General features: G+C 41.0%; 1 protein-coding gene across 1 annotated transcript in view; it reads left to right on the forward strand.

Moving 5' to 3' along the window:
• Positions 1-9,370: 9,370 nt before the first annotated feature.
• Positions 9,371-17,617, forward strand: part of LOC126184828 (aquaporin AQPAn.G) — a 163,783-nt gene continuing 155,536 nt past the window's right edge. Inside the window, exon 1 of the mRNA XM_049927414.1 lies at positions 9,371-9,492. Within this exon, the coding sequence (XP_049783371.1) occupies positions 9,477-9,492 (16 nt within the window). The 5' untranslated portion in view covers positions 9,371-9,476. The remainder of the gene's footprint in view (positions 9,493-17,617) is intronic.

A 17,617-nucleotide genomic window follows, 5' to 3' on the forward strand; every position in this document is an offset into this window, starting at 1 on the left:
ATGCTCATCTTCATGCCGAAGAATGCCGGTTTTCCACTCTCATATATACTTGTTTAGTTTACTGCTGATTTAGTCCATAGATGTCTCACAACTCGATGGGCACTTTCAGAAATTTTATGCTTTATCTTGGTAGAAAAGAACGCATTATATGTTATTTTCGACGACTAGTCCTCAGATCACATTATCACTGTCATTATATGGTGTCCCGATATTAGTGTAATCAATGACAAAGAAAACCTATAACGCATTTTTAGAATAGTCAAAGTTTCTTAGGAGCCAATAGGACGCCTTACCATTACGACATAGTGTTTCATTTCTTAGGCTGATTCACCAACACCGAATCGACTGCACATAAAATTATAACCACGAAAAATCAGCAAATCATTTACAAATTAGATATTTATCAGGAACTAGAATTAATTATTCTTAGGGACAGTCATTCGTATTGGTTCTATAGGCATAATAAAGTTTATCTGTAATAATGCAGGCCAATAATGAAATTATTAACACGGTAAAGCAAAATAAATACTGATGCAATTTACATGATCGACCTGTCACTAAGAATCACGTTGCTGGTACCGGTAGTTAACATAGCACAGATAAATTGCTCCTGGTGCGGAAAAATGTTCTCTTTCGGATACTGGTTGTTTTGCACTGTCAGATGTTACAGAATTCACCTTCTCTGCTGTCGAAGACGTAACTTCTCCTCCACTGCTATCAAATCCTGCCGTTTCAATTGTAGCACACTTTACTTTATCTAGTGAAGATTATGCACTGTCGGTCGATGTCGCAAACGTTGTAACATCTAATGTTGAACGGTACATTATCACTGTTGTGTCAGAAGTTATCCTCTCTGGTGGCAATGAATTTAGGCGCTGCAACGAAACGTATTCTACCTTTTCTAGTACTTACGGCTCCAGATGTTGCATACTCCTTGGCTTAGTGATACACAGCTTGTATTTCGTGGCGCTGCGCACTTGAGCTTAGCGTCATTTCGGATATGGGTGGGAGTGTCGGATATAGTTATGTAATAATTTACAAATTAATTTCCATTGAAACTAATCTTCAAGCAGCTTGAGTTAACTGAATAGCTGAGTAGCCGAATAACCAATTAAAAGACATTTCTAGCGCTCTCTGAGGTAATAGAGTTTATGTTATCTTGTTCAGAATACTTATTCTGTACCTGCGTCTGTTAAAAACTACGCTGTTTGTTCTCAGAAAATTTGTCCTCTCTAGTGTCGCTGGGAACTGTATCAGAACGCTTGAAATCATAAATTTCCACTTGAGGGGAAACAGTGGAATCACTAACCCAGAGTGACAGAGCGTCCGAAAAGGACCTTACCCACATCCCATCTCAGTTAGCAAGAGGTAAAATAAACCCAATCTTTCGTGAGATTCTTCAAAGTAATGTTGGCTTCATTTCTTCAACAAGGGTATAGGTGACTGCTTTCCTTGTATTTGCCCAACTAAGTTACGACTGCGAGTCGAATGACTTCGACGACAACAATACGTTGTGCGTACATTTTTTGTCAATAGTAGTCCTAAGAAAAATGCAGGTTAAATATCTTTTAAGCTTATTCTGAGCTGAATTTAACAGATACGTTAAGTTTCTTCATGTCCCCACCATTTAATTTGGTTCCTTACATATTATAGTGTAATGAAAATTCTTTTTCAATAAAAGCATTTCTCTTACTGACCGCAATCAGTATAGAGTACTTATATTAAGCTTCTGTCACTATATTTTTCTTTGAGAAATATGTTTTCAGATACTATCGCCAATTGTTTCGTGATGGTGACGTTCTAATAACCACCGGAAAAAGTGGAACCGTGGTTCAGGTAGTGGACTCTTGGTTGGGACCACCCTGTTTAGTTATATGGGTCAGAGAACAGCACAAAACACGTTCCTCTCTTTCGATCACATTTAAGATGTACTAAAAAATGATTAAGTACAACTGGTTTCCCCAATGAAATGAAGTGAATGGTTTATTGACTCCAAACTTATGGAAATAATGACATGATTTTCGCAGCGTAATTGTTTCATTACTACATAAAGGGGATATGTGGACTCCTCCACAATCTTCCGTTGACTGGCGCTATGATGCTCATGTTCATAATTGAAACAGTCTAAATGGACCCTTGCACCACAATGAATACCACGAAGGTAGTCCTATCGTCTGTTCTCCTTTCTATTCCATCTATTGAAGTACGCGAATGTTTATTGCCGTCCGCAGCTCGTGGTTGTGCGGTATCGTTCTCGCTTCCCACGCCCAGGTTCCCGGGTTCGATTCCCGGCGGGGTCAGGGATTTTCTCTGCCTCGTGATGACTGGGTGTTGTGTGATGTCCTTAGGTTAGTTAGGTTTAAGTAGTTCTAAGTTCAAGGGGACTGATGACCATAGATGTTAAGTCCCATAGTGCTCAGAGCCATTTGAACCATTTGTTTATTGCCAGTACGCTGCTATGTGTCTCCTGAATTCTCTAAGACACACAAACCGACTAATAATCAACCGAATTAGATACGCGTGTTATTAGCTATGACAGTAGCGTAGGCTCCTAAAGACAGATTAAGGGCGTGGATACGTTCTGATCCACGGCAGCTCAACAGCCGTACTCAGATGTGATCGAGATGATTGTACATAGCTGCTGCGATCCATTTCAGGCGTGTTCAGTAGCACACAGTTCAGTTGACGTCGAAGACCTAGCGTGCCTCTCTCGCCCGTAGAACGTCCCATCGAACCGCTGACTCAATTAGAGTTACAGGAGTGCCTGAGTGCCTGAGCCAATCCTAATCTGGTCAGCCCGAAACTGTTTCAGTAGAATATCGAGGCGATTCGTTCAGTGCGTCAGTGATTGGTTTTGGCCCCATCGTCACCCATTTGGGCTTATATTCCGTCTGTAATGTTTTGATCTTGGAGTGTCACTCTAAAATTACCATCAAAAACCAGGAAACATTGGGTGGTTCTATTTTTACGGAATGTATATGTCAACAGGATATTACAAATAAGCAAACCGATACGTATAGCATCCTAGCCGACGTCGATTCGTTTGTCTGTACTACATGTCAGGAAAAGTACAAAGACTCTCAATTCATTCCATGGCAATATTCCAGCACAACCATGAACTTGAGCTTTACCCTGCAATGTTCCGATCAATAAGGGCCTGTACCAACGTGTACTGCACTTCATCAGTCCAGGAGATCTTCTTCAGAGTTTCTCGAGTATCCAGTGCCGGAATACAATATCTATGCAAATGTGCCTTGCGACTTTCGATGAGGATAGATACATGTTAACCGATGGTTTCGAACTCAGCACCATGAATGTTCCGAGTGCTATGACTGCTGATATATTGGTATTGTTCATTGCAGCCTACACTCCGCTCAAGAGAAGAAAAATGTCATCTCATTAACATCTCTGAGACTCTAGTTGTTAGAAGCTCTCATATTAATCTTTTTTCAGAGGTGTTAGTCTATCAGCATAGCAGGAAGTCTCTTTGGGGCTCTTAAGTCTGTCTGAGGAGCTTGCGTCGATAGACCATTTGGTAGCGTACTACTCAGGAATAAGAATCAATATCGTGTCCCGATATGGTTCACACTTTTAACTTCTCATGAATGTTCCCGCATATGCTAGATACTGTTTAGCACCCCACTGGCAAGTCATCTTCAGCAGTGTGGTCAATGTGTCTACTAATACAATCTGTGCTAATCACCAGTGCCCTCTAGCTCCTATAAATTGTTAACAATGTCATTTCCACTGCCAAGTGAAGTACTCACGGGAAATGAGGCATTCTTAGCCATTGAAGTACTCATAGAAAAACCTTTGACACAGTCAGCCATAAGAAATATTTGTGTCTGCAGGATTTCAGACGTCGATTTCTCCATCAACTTGACAGGAATAATGTGGCAGCAATCAATCGTGCGTGGATTTAGTACCTCACCTATCCAGCCCACAGCTGTCATTCTGACAGTACAATTTCTGTTTGCTAAGGAAACACATATACTGTCCTGAAAACTTAATAATAAGACCAGTCTAATATCTTTCCAAGAGTTTTTACTATGACAATGTACATTTTGAGTTCACAGTTTAATAATCAACCTTCAGTTCTTTCGAAGTTGTGGTGCAATATAATACAGAACTGCAACACATGTGTATAGATTTTTGTTAAAAGTCATTGTACACCAACGATTTTTATTCATTTCTTTTTTACATAACATCACAATGAAGTAACTCCGATACCTTTTTACACAGTTATTATCAACATACACGGTTTACGAAGGTGGTATTAAATATGAATATTAGTGTTACAGGAGCTATAAAACATAGGTGTGTTATTTAACAATAATGTGGCTTTCATATAGGAATAAACGCTAGTGTATTGTACGATAGCAAATTGTACAAAGTTTTTATACAATATGCAATAACCGTTCATTAATATGACAAATTAACAGAGTTTATTAATAGTAAATTTAAGTCTAACCAGATTGAGCTTTATGAGAGAGACTGACTTGACTTTCTTTGGTGGTAGGGAAGAGCAAAAGGTTGGGAGAGAATAGAGATGAAATGAAACGCTATTGAAAACACAGTAGGCGGATATTATTATTAAGTTTTCCATTTATTTCACTGTGTCGCTTTTTCTAAGAATAGTCCATATGACGATGATGATGAAGATGATGACGATGACAGAAGTCGAAAAACGAGAAGATAATGATGACGACTATGTCTTCTGCCCATTAGACTTGTTCATCATTGCAAGCCCAGCATTCTCCAGTCTTTCCAGTTTTCCGCCATCCTTTCCTTATCTTGATGTTGTCAGTTAGATGATATCTTTTCCTTTCTCTGGTCCTCTTCCCAATCAGCATTGCTTCTAGTGCATCCCTTATTATGCAGTGTCTCCTCATCCAGCGTTCTACCCAATTTTTTCTCCTCCTCTTAACTGTTTCCAGAATTTGTGTTTTCTCATTAACCTTTTGCAACACAGATTTCTGTCTTTATTTTATCTGTCCATTTCACATCCTCCATTCTCATCCAGATTCACATCTGAAAAAATCTTTAAACATTTCTACTCTGTCCGCTGCCATGTCCATATTTCGGCACCATACGGGGCAAGACTCCACAAATCCACTTCAGTAGCCTTTTCCTTAATTGTTTACTTAATGGGCCACATAAACTACTACTTCTTTTGTAAAACATTTCATTTGCAGTAGCCATCATAATTTTTATTTATTGATTACATGTCATCTTACGAGCAATGTTGTGTCATAGGTACCAGAAGTTATCAACTTGATCCATTAACTCACGAAAAAATTCTCATTTCTATCTTCCTTGATCTTGATTGCTTTATATATATATATATATATATATATATATATATATATATATGTGTGTGTGTGTGTGTGTGTGTGTGTGTGTGTGTGTGTGTGTGTGTTTGTTTGGATCACGTGATCACATTGAAAACTCTAAAACTCTTTAGAAATTCTCCATAAAATTGGAAAAGGAGGACCGTTTGATTATTTAGAAGAGATCGAAATTTATAGAGCATTTCGAGACCAGCCAGAATACATTTTTAATGACAAGACTGACCTTAAATATACGCAGTTCCTGGGCTGCTTCAGGAACATCTTACAATCCAGTTAATCCCGGCAAATATTCCAGACCATGCTACACTAGTAACTATTTCATACCTTTCCTACACTTATGTATTTCTTACGCTTGTTTTACATATGTGAACCGCTACTGTGATCCATATCTGACGTTTTAGACCCTGTCCTACGTTTGTTTTATTTTGACCTGAAAGTCACTTCATCTTTTTACTTAATTTTAATCACTATTCTCAGTATCATTTGTACATTCCGTTTATATTTCACATATATTTCTGTCACTTTTCTACGCGTACATCTCATAAACCACATGATATCGACTTCATATATTAGCATCTCCACAGCTCATACTCTTTGTATGTCCTCGCTTCCCGAGCACGGTGTCCCGGGTTCGATTCCCGGCGGGGTCAGGGATTTTCACCTGCCTCGAGATGACTGGGTGTTTGTGTTGTCCTCATCATTTCATCATCATCCAGGAAAGTGGCGAAATTGGACTGAGCAAAGATTGGGAAATTGTACGGGCGCTGATAACCACGCAGTTGAGCGCCCCACAAACCAAACATCATCATCATCATCATCTTTGTATGTCTACATCTTTTCCACTTCTGTGATTCAATTACCACGCCTACTGCATGAAATTTAAACTTCAGTGTTAACATCATTATTTCACCCGCTCTATAATGCGTATAGTATATGGAGTAGCTGATAAATGTACAACGCCCCACACAACTGATTTTACACAGCATGTCACAGTTTTATATTATTGTATGGTTACAACACCACACGTAAATAGCTTCAAAATTTTCACTTTCACTGTTTGTCAGTTTCATAATTACGTGTATTATATTTACGACTGATTGTTTTTAGAATGCTTGAAAATGACAAGAAATTGCAATCGCAATAAATAATGTTTTAACAGTCAAAAGCGTAACTGATTTCATTTAAAAATTTCACAAAGCTTGTGGAGCCAGTTATCATCAAATTTCCTTCGTATGAGGTCACGGACTGAGGCCGAGCTCTTGCATTCTCAACCGTATACTGACCTCAGCGTGAGCACTTCACTGTTGCTGAGAGGGAGTCGCGATCTTCTGGAGCGCATCTCGTACGTCGTTCTTGATTACAACGAGCCCTCGCTAACGTATGTGGTATCGATTCGCGTTGCTGACTTTGCTGTGTCACTACGATCTCTGAACGATACCATAGACTTTCTTTCCAACATTGCAGGTATGCGTTACTCAGTATCCCGTAAGTATACACTGAGGTGACGCAAGTCATGGTATACCTCTTGTTATCGTGTCGGACCTCCCTTTGCCCGGTGTAGTACAGCATCTCGACGTGTTATGGACTCAACAAGTCGCTGGAAGTCCCGTGCAGGAATGTTGAGCCATGCTACCTCTGTAACCTGGCACAATTGCGGAAATTTTCCGGTTCAGGATTTTGTGTAACAACTGAACTCTCCATTACGTCCCAAAAATGTTCTAAAGCTTTCATGTCGGACGATCTTGGTGGCCAAATCATTCGCTCGATTTCTCCAGAATGTTCTTCAAACCTGTGGCACAGAATTTTGGCCCAATCGCATGGCGCATTGTCAACCATAAACATTTCATTGTTCTTTTGGAACATGAAGTCCATAAATGGCTGCGAATGATCTCCATGTAGCCGAACATGACCACGTCCAGTCAACAATCGGTTCAGTTGAACTATATCATCCAGTCCATCCCATGTAAACACAACCCACACCATTATGGATCCACTACCAGATTGCACAGTGCCTTGTTGACAGTTTGGGTCCGTCGCTTCGTGGAGTATGTTCCACTCTCGAACCCTACCATCAGCTCTTAGCAACTGAAATCGGGACTTATTTGACCAGGCCACGGTTTCCAGTCGTCTAGGGTCCAACCGATATGGTCACGAGCCCAGAAGAGACGCTGCAGGCAATGTGCTGTTAGCAAAGGCACTCGAGGCAGTCGTCTGCTGCCATAGCCCAATAACGATAAGTTTCGACGCACTATCCTAACAGATATGTTCCTCGTACGTCCCACATTCATTTCTGCAGTTATTTCACACAAAGATGTTTGTTCAAAAATGGTTCAAATGGCTCTGAGCACTATGGGACTTAACATCTGAGGTCATCAGTCCCCTAGAACTTAGAACTACTTAAACCTAACTAACCTAAGGACATCACACACATCCATGCCCGAGACAGGATTCGAACATGCGACCGTAGCGGTCACGTGGTTCCAGACTGAAGCGCCTAGAACCACGCGGCCACACCGGCCGGCTTGCACTATTTTGCGAGCATGTCTGTGCACTGTGCTGTGCTTTATTCGGAGAATTTAATAGTACAGAGCTCGTCTGTGGATATTGTGTACTGCATTATTTAAGAGCAGTTTGCTATTGTGTGGTGAAATTATGAGTTGTTTACGTGTTTGTGGCCTGTGTCATATGACCACAGTCGGATCAGTGCGGGTGTTTTGTGACAAATGCACTCCACGACTAAATAAAAGGGCTCGAAATAAATAGAATGCAGTCCTTCCTTACTTCCCCGAGCAGCACAGTGCAGTCTGAGCGGTTTTTGCGCAAAAATGGCAATCTGGTCAGACTGTGAGTGAGTCAACAAATAACTGGACAAATTTATCTGTAGAGGAGTTACAGATCTGGACTGGAATGAATATCATCAATATATTAAACGACTAACTCGTTTTAGCGTGAACGTAAATACTCGAAAGTATTACGACACAAACAAAAACTCCCAAACAGAGTGTATGGCCTCACTTGTAAGGAAATTTAAAAAGCCAAACAAGCTTTTCAGTGAAAGTCTACTCGAAAAATCAGGAAAGTGTTGTGGGACGTAACTGTCCCTCGATATAGTTCTTAGCAGCAACTCCACCGAAAAAATTCGGTGATTGGCCAAGAATAATTTCTGAGTATTTTGGTATAAGTGACTTGTGGCCTCCGCTGCCTTGTTATAGAGTAATTTGACTTGTTCAAATGGCTCTGAGCACTATGGGACTTAACTGCTGAAGTCATCAGTCCCCTAGAACTTAGAACTACTTAAACCTAACTAACCTAAGGACATCACACACATCCGTGCCCGAGGCAGGATTCGAACCTGCGACCGTAGCGGTCGCGCGTTTCGAGACTGAAGCGCCTAGAAACGCTCGGCAACACTGGCCGGCAATGATGTTTGTCTGCAAGCACCGATAACACTACCGAAACGCCGCTGCTCTCGGTCGTTAAGTGAAGGCCGTCGGCCACTGCGTTGTCCGTGTTGAGCGGTAATATCTGAAATCTGGTTGACATTGTGGGTCTCAGAATATTGAATTCCCTAACGATTTCCTAAATGGAATGTCCCATGTGCGTAGCTCCAACTACCATTACGCGTTAGAAGTCTGTTAATTTCCGTGGTACGGAAACCTTTTCACACGAATCACCTGAGTACAAATGACAGCTTTGCCAATGAATTACCCTTTTATGCCTTATGTGCGCGATACTACCGCGATTTGTACATGTGCATATCGCTCTCCCTCGACTTTTGTCACCTCAGTGACCTCAGAAAAAGGCTGATAGAGAAAGAGACGATAAACAGTAAGGGCAGAAGTAGTGTCGATGCAGCGTTCTACCGGAACGCCAAACACAGGACGACGACGGCGTGCGTAGCATCCGGCACCCACCCTCGAATCCGTCCGACGCCGAGTGTAGATTCGCCGGCGAAGAAAGGGCTGCGGACGTAGGTGCAAAAAGCAACCTGAATAGCGGCGGCGAGAGGATGGCACGGCTGCGGAGCGCGCCGGCCGGCGTGCGGTGGCGGGTGGGGGGGCGAGCTATAAGAGGCAGCGCAGCGCGCGCCGCGCTAGTGCTACGACCCGACGCCACGCCGCCAACATGGGCAAAGCCACAGGTGAGTCCGCGCCGACGCCACTCCCACTGCCCTCTGTTCGCGCTCCCATTGTTGCCAACGTCCTCTTCTTCACCACGTATGACCGACTGAATTTCTTCATTCCTTCTCAAGAGATACTCTGTCCGTACCGACACGCTACATCACAAATCAATAAAGAGCCTTCTGTAACTCTCGTACGATATGTCTCAGTTATGACCTTCTTTGTTGGCTCTGAGCACTATGGGACTCAACTGCTGAGGTCATTAGTCCCCTAGAACTTAGAACTAGTTAAACCTAACTAACCGAAGGACGTCACAAACATCCATGCCCGAGGCAGGACTCGAACCTGCGACCGTAGCGGTCTTGCGGTTCCAGACTGCAGCGCCTTTAACCGCACGGCCACTTCGGCCGGCCCTTCTTTGTTACTCATCATTTGTTCGCTGACAATTTCCGTAGTCAGCACAAAATTGTCACTAACCACGACTTCTCACATGAAAGATACAATGTGAACCAGCAAGCCACAGACAAAATTATGGACGTCATTTAGGAGTATTTTGCGGTAGATTGATATAATAGTCGCGTGGGCCCCGGTGGCTTCTTACAGAGTAACGACTCATTCGATTTATTACCCAAATTACCTTCGTTTCTGCTACAAGTACGCCGGCCGGGGTGGCCGAACGGTTCGAGGCGCTACAGTCTGGAACCGCGCGACCGCTACGGTCGCAGGTTCGAATCCTGCCTCGGGCATGGATGTGTGTGATGTCCTTAGGTTAGTTAGATTTATGTAGTTCTAAGTTCTAGGGGACTGATGACCTTAGAAGTTAAGTCCCGTAGAGCTCAGAGCCATTTGAACCATTTTTTTGTTACAAGTACCTCCACAACAGTGAAAAAACCTGCAATATGCAATCGCCAAAACGTCCAACTCAAAACAGTTTTCCGAAGTCAGCACAAAATTGTCACAAACCACGACTTATCTCACATGAAAGATACAAGGTGAACCAGCAAGCCACAGACAAAATTACGGACGTTATTTAGGAGTATTTTGCGGTAGATTGATATAAGAGTCGCGTGGGCCTCTGTGGCTTCTTACAGAGTAACGACTCATTCGGTTTATTACCCAGATTACCTTTGTTTCTGTTACAAGTACGCCGGCCGGGGTGCCCGAGCGGTTCTAGGCACTACAGTCTGGAACCGCGCGACCGCTACGGTCGCAGGTTCGAATCCTGCCTCGGGCATGGATGTGTGTGATGTCCTTAGGTTAGTTAGGTTTATGTAGTTCTAGGTTCTAGGGGACTGATGAGCTTAGAAGTTGAGTACCGTAGAGCTCAGAGCCATTTGAACCATTTTTTTGTTACAAGTACCTTCACAACAGTGAAAAAAACTGCAATATCCAATCACCAAAACGTCCAACACAAAACACATAGCAATACTAGAAGAGTCAGATGCATAAGTATCGCGATGTGGTTGCCGTCGCTGCGGTAACAGTTCAACATAGCGCAGTTGTTAGGCTCCTCCTCTGCATTCAGTCAACCCATACACGGACGCGTATTGCTCGGATCTTCACCCGTAAACCTATCCATATCGCTGCGATCAAAGTTGACATAAGTCTAACACTCCTGAAAAAAGAAATCTGAGACAGAACCGAGCAGTGCTCTTTGCAAACTTGAAGTGAGTATTACTGTTGTCGCCGGCCGGGATGGCCGAGCGGTTCTAGGCGCTACAGTCTGGAACCACGCAACCGCTACGGTCGCAGGTTCGAATCCTGCCTCGGGTATGGATGTGTGTGATGTCTTTAGGTTAGTTACGTTTAAGTAGTTCTAAGTTCTAGGGGACTGATGACCTCAGAAGTTAACTCCCATAGTGCTCAGAGACATTTGAACCATTACTGTTGTCAACAACATGTGAATGGAGCAAGTCTGTTCTCATCCAAGACACAAAGTATGTTCTGACGCTATTTACACTGCTGTGCACATATTTTCAGACCAATACAGATACAAACATTAATTGTGGTAAGAAGTCAAAATACTCTATAACAAGACAGCGGAGGCCACAACTCACTTATACCAAAATACTCAGAAATTATGCTTGGCCAATCTCCGTATTTTTTCGGTAGAGTTGCTGCTAAGTACTATATCGAGGTACCCTTACGTCCCACAACAGATTCCTTATTTTTCGAGTAGACTTTTACTGAAAAGCTTGTTTGGCTTTATAAATTTCCTTACAAGTGAAGCCATACAATCTGTTTGGTATTTTTTGTTTGTGTCGTAATAATTTCGAGTATTTACGTTCACGTTAAAACGAGTTAGTCGTTTAATATATTGATGATGGCGAATTCGTACTTTTAAATGCGGCACGAAGCTAAGTAAATGTAGCCATGTTTGATATCATCTGATTTTCATAAGCACAATCATTTATAAAAAGAAAACATTGGTGCTGCCTACAGTTTTAGTATCTAAACTTTAATGACTCACAAATTTACAAATTTGTGTATATGTAACATCTATATTTAATATTTCTCGTCGGAGTCACAATGAAACGTAATAAATCTTTTCTCAGTGCTCTCAATAGTCAAATTTACGTTTGTAGTGCAAAAACGGAAATTTCTATCGTCATCTCGTAAAATGCACACGTAATAAGTCAGGTAATTTCTAACTGCCTACCTTATTTTATTATTAAGCCAAATCCCTAAAAATATTATCAACGATAATGCATAGTAAAAAAATATGAAAAATATCTAAACCTTTGTTGGATGATAAAGTACCTATTTGGACTTTACTGATTTCAGACTCTAGTGACACACTGTTCCACGCTGAATGAACTTTTTCTTTGCTTTTCTCGAGCCCCTTGGACACATGATGGCTATAACTGGGAAGTTGAACTATAAAAACGAGATAGACACAATTAACCAGTTAACATAGTACACTGATATCTTGAAGTTAAGTAATTTTTCGATTATAATGTATATAAGTATCTGTCTTCTGTATCACCTGGACGTATTGTCAGCTTCTAATCTGTTTCACACCGTATCGCGTTTCAGCGCGAGCGAAGAAGGCGTAAGCACCCCTGCGTGTAAGATAACAGAACCGGCTCCAGGCAGCGGGTCCTGCGACGCTGAGGCTGCTACTAGCGTTTTATCAGCTCCCGTACCGCGCAATGCATACGCCTCTTCACTGCGTAAACACGAGCGCTCACGTAACTGCTGCCTCTATTTGCAGTGTACGGTAGCTAATGGTCTGCGTGCTATAGTACGTGTTACAGCCGTCAGTGTTGAAATTATGAGAGGACTACTTAGCGTAGCGAATGAAAGATTTAGGTAGAGCTAGAAACCCAATATTTTCTAAGCAAACATCTCGCAGTACCGGCCATCTGTTTCGCTGCCATACTTCGAGAGGCTGCAAGTTATTAGTGGTGGAACCATCTATACGTACGGTTCATTATTTTCGCGTCCAAATGATCCTAAATTTCCTTAAAAGACATGTAGTTTATCTAGACAGTAAGTGAGACTGAATTTCGGATACATCTTCCGACACGAAATCGTTTGATAATGTTTCGCTGCAAGTCGTGATCAACTGAACACGCTACACTAATAATCACGTAGCTTCATTGCGACCGCAACGTATACTTCAAACTAGAGACTTGAAAAAAACTGAGCCATAGGAAACGTTTAGAGCAGGTTATAATGTTTCACTGGCGAACCTAGCAACCGGCTTAAGACATTGAAAAAGGAATAAGAGAAAGTCTCGTCAACGTCGAGGTCATTAGAGATGGAACACATTCTTGGTTTGGCGAAAGGAGAGGAAACAAATGAACCGTAGCATAATTTTAAGAAGTTTCTTACCACGTCTGGATGAGGACTCTGACAACGTTTGTCCGAATACGAGCCCAGTGATTCATCTCACTCGAAGAGATATAGATTCGTATTTTGAAGGATCGGGTTGAAATCTTGTGAGAGCATACACATTTAGTTGTTCCATGGTTTCCCTAAGACAGTTGTAGAGCATGTCGGGACGGATCTTCCGACAAATCCAAAGCTAATTGCCACCTACCTCTTTGTCTCCGACCCTAATGATCTACACTTACAGACGAAGTTAAATTCTAGCCTCCCGATATTTTTTGTAGGGTTGTTGGTATTGTGGAATTACTGGAGCTCTGTCGTTCTAGGACAACGGCAAGAGAGGTGATTACCTCGGGCGTTAATCTGCATGTTAAAAAAAAAACAACCTTTTGTTCGGAAATGAGTACTTGCTGGTGGTTAAAAATAAAATGACTCAGACAGAAAAATTTCGTTTCTTAACTTGTAAATAATCGTCGACGTCAATAGAGACGTTCAGTTCTGACAGACTTCATCACAACGCCACCTCTCTCGGTAGTCTCTTTCGAAGTTACCAAAAATAAGAACTTACATTTACCAAGCGATAACACGTCGTCATGAGAGGCTGGTAGTATGAGTGAAGAATTGAGTTTTTATAAACAATAAACGTACTGAGATCTTATTGAATATCGTTGTGAACAAATTAACGTCGTTCTTGTTTTCCAGAATCTAGCCGGAAGTGCTCCAGATTGTAAAAATACATCCATCACACTCTAACGATGAATCCTGAGAACATTTTCTTCCTGATCTGGTAGTGACAGTTGTAGTAAAATCGGCAGCGTGCTGACGATCACGAACGTATAAAGCGCTCTAACAGATCAAAACCACTTTTCCAACCTGGATTCGAAACCAGAGTGCTGCTTTTCGCGGGCAAAACATGGAAAGAAAAATTGTCAGACGAAATCTCTAGGATGTGCTTAGATTGTTTAGTTGTTAGGAACATTGCTTGCGAAATGTTAGGTACGGGTCTAAGTCCATATTAACATTTCAGGGAATTTCATAAGTGCAAATACTCCTCTACATGTTGAGTTATTTGGTTCAAACAAGATGTAGTTCATAACAAGATTCGGGGGAATACAGTCCCGGTTCTAGCACTTGTTTTGGCGTAGGCTATTCACCAAGATATAAGACTTTCATTCATTTCACTAGCAGACTCCATCAATGATAAATAATGTTAGATTAATCTATAATTAATTGTCTAGTTATAATGGAAAGTTCAATGGTCAACAGACACTGAGTAGCAATGAGAAAATTAGTATGAACGGCCACATACTCTAGCACCAAAGCGAAGTCAGTAAGAGAATGACATATTCAGTCTTGCCAAAGTGAACATGGCCTCATAGGAACATTGCCTCATTCATAAAACCAAGAAAGTGCATGTCGTCTCTGTAAAATAAAATTAACACATTTCCCCATTCAACATGCATCAGAGTATTACTTTCATATATATTTATTAATTTGCAGATATGAAGGTAAGCAGAGATGAAATTGCGTCTTAAATATTAGTAAGATATAATGAAGAAATAATTCAAAAATTTACTCACAGAAACAATACTGCGGTCTAAAAATTTGGTTCGAGTACGACAGAAATGTAACTGAAACTGACTGGAGTACTCGAAACTGGAATTTGAATCGCATTTTTGGGTGCTAAAATTAATGTTTTCCATGTTTGTGAACAGTCTTTTTTGTCAGTAGGGGTACATGATTCTGGATTAAAATTCTCGAGATTCAATCTTTCATTTGTTCCTTGAGACACAACTCTTACCATGAATATACTCAAGAAAATAAAAGAAATTGTAAGGTGTTCAGGGTATAGCTTACACATTATGACGCAGGACGGGTCACCTTCTCTACTGACCTGGATGTCTCTTCGAAACTTAACGTTCCTCGTTTCCTGATTACAACGTACTTCTTACGCTCGCAATACAGATGGTAAGACTAACCTGCTGAATAATACTTAAGATTCGGTGTTTCTCCTTGAAATATTTCATAGAGTACTTTATTGACAGAAATGTTAGCTACAGAGACGAGATGGGTACATTTGAAATTGTTAGACGAGTATACAGCGAGATGTAAGGGTGATTTTGATAATCCTTCTGGACGTTAAGGACAAAAATAATTGTACGATGCAGAAATTTCGAACTGATAGAGTCACGTAAGATTTTTTTTGCCGTTTGTACAATAAAGGCATCAATAACAATTAACAGCTGTAACGATATGAAATATACTGATTCCGTCAATGCTTTTTATTTGATTTGTGGCTTCTAGTCCATACAGTCAGCACATCAGTGTTGAAATCTCTGTCTTATCGCAAATCGCAACTGTTTATTTTATACACACGACCATACTCAGTAACGTACCTGTAATATACAGTTTCATGCCCGGTGCTACCCCGAGACTACTCAGATCGTACCCAAACGAGAGTATGTTCAAACACTGCAAATTTCGTTCGACAAAACAGGAACAGGAAAGCGATAAGACACAAACTGGATAAATGAAGTGGTATCGCTATGATTAGCCACACAATGAACCTCATGGAAATGTATGCAGTTTCTGGAAGGGAAACGTCGAGCTACCGCATATCAGTCTTTGCATTGATCTAAGTTTCTTAGTTTAGTTAACTTCTACTGTACTACTTCTCATATGCGAAAATATTGTAATATATTTCTTTTCTCAGTTTTTACTATATTGGTGTGTATGTCGACAGCCACTTAAAGCATTTAGCAGTAGTAAAATAACCAGTTTAACTTGTTATTTTTTCTTCCTATAATCACGCAAGGTCAAGTTGTTCTTGCTCAAAAATGGAAAAAATATTTTCATATTTTATGTTGCAATATTTGATATAACGACGGTGGATATTTGATCTATTTGTTCTGTATCTTAGGATTATAAAGCAGTTTTAATGAATTTTCTGACGTTTGGCCCTCTCGTCGTCTGCAAGCATTGCTCAGCTATGAAACTTTGGTGCTATTATTTGCCTACTGTCATAATAACAGCTAGATCGTGAAAAGTACGTTATTGTTGAGCTACGATTCTGCAACAGCTGTGTGCGACAGTACACGCCGCGAAAGGTAACGCTTTGAAATACATTCACCTGCTGCCCCTTTAAGTGCCGAATGTCATCTTACGCAATGCGTGTTGTTGAACTTAAGGAGCACGGGAACGTCGAACCGCGTGCAAGCTGAACAAAGAAACACCAGCTCGTTAAACAGGAAAGTGTGCACCTTATTATAACTTGCTGTATTCTCCCCTCGCCGGTATATGTCATCATTCCGTTCGAAAGTTAGTTATAACTGCAGCAGGAAAACTCGTAAATGGGACTGCCCTGCAGAAAACGAAATTAGGTTTGAAATTTGTTAAAGTCATTGACTGGAACAAAGAGGTAGGATTTTTCTCTTTTTAATTTGGCCTAGATATTTTTCAGTTCTTGGTTTACTATGTTCGTTATTGGAAGAAGGAGACTATATTGATAACAAATGCATACATATAAGAAAACATCCATTATTTTCAATGAATTTGTACTGAACTTGTACCTATGATCCCACAGAAGTGAATGACGGCGTTGACTGATGCCGGCGTGCGCGTAATACAGTTAGTCATCTGAAATTAATTTTGTTCTGTTTTATTTTGTGTGCAATATCATAAAACTGTGCTTGCAATATATTTAAATTCAACGATAAGATAGTTTTCTACATGATTTCAAGTAACGTATCTAGACTCACTTCTGCATTTTTTATGCAGACACGATTCAGAAGGGGACGCTGCATCCTTTTCAAAGCTTGTTACATAAGTATTTCTTTTCCCTAGCATTTATCCAGCCTAGTACGCGATCTGCTTTATCAGGATGTGGCAAATTTTATTTGCATCTGACTATGTGCCTGGATGCCTTTCCTGACATATAGTCATCAAGGTAATCTAAGGGAAGTAAGTCGTGTGCGGCATCTGTCTGTGAATCGTGCAAACTTTGTTCTGTGTGTCATACTATAGTAACTGCTTGGGCTTCATGTTATCTGAAGCGAAATTTGTGGATCAGACTAGCATTTGACTAAACGAGTGTGAAAAACCACCTAACAACCACAGTCAGGCTGGCCAGAGTATCATCAGACCCCCACTCGCAGGCTAGCGTGCCGCGCGTCACGCAGTACGAACAGATTGCTTATTACATAATAATCCTTCAAACGTAGTTTTTTCGGATGCAGTCTAATGAAAATTTGGGGAAGACAGTTATTTTGAAAAAGGATGTCCACTCGACACCGAGGAACGAACAATGGCGAG

This window comes from Schistocerca cancellata, chromosome 4, assembly GCF_023864275.1.
Source record: "Schistocerca cancellata isolate TAMUIC-IGC-003103 chromosome 4, iqSchCanc2.1, whole genome shotgun sequence".
Classification (NCBI taxonomy): domain Eukaryota; kingdom Metazoa; phylum Arthropoda; class Insecta; order Orthoptera; family Acrididae; genus Schistocerca; species Schistocerca cancellata.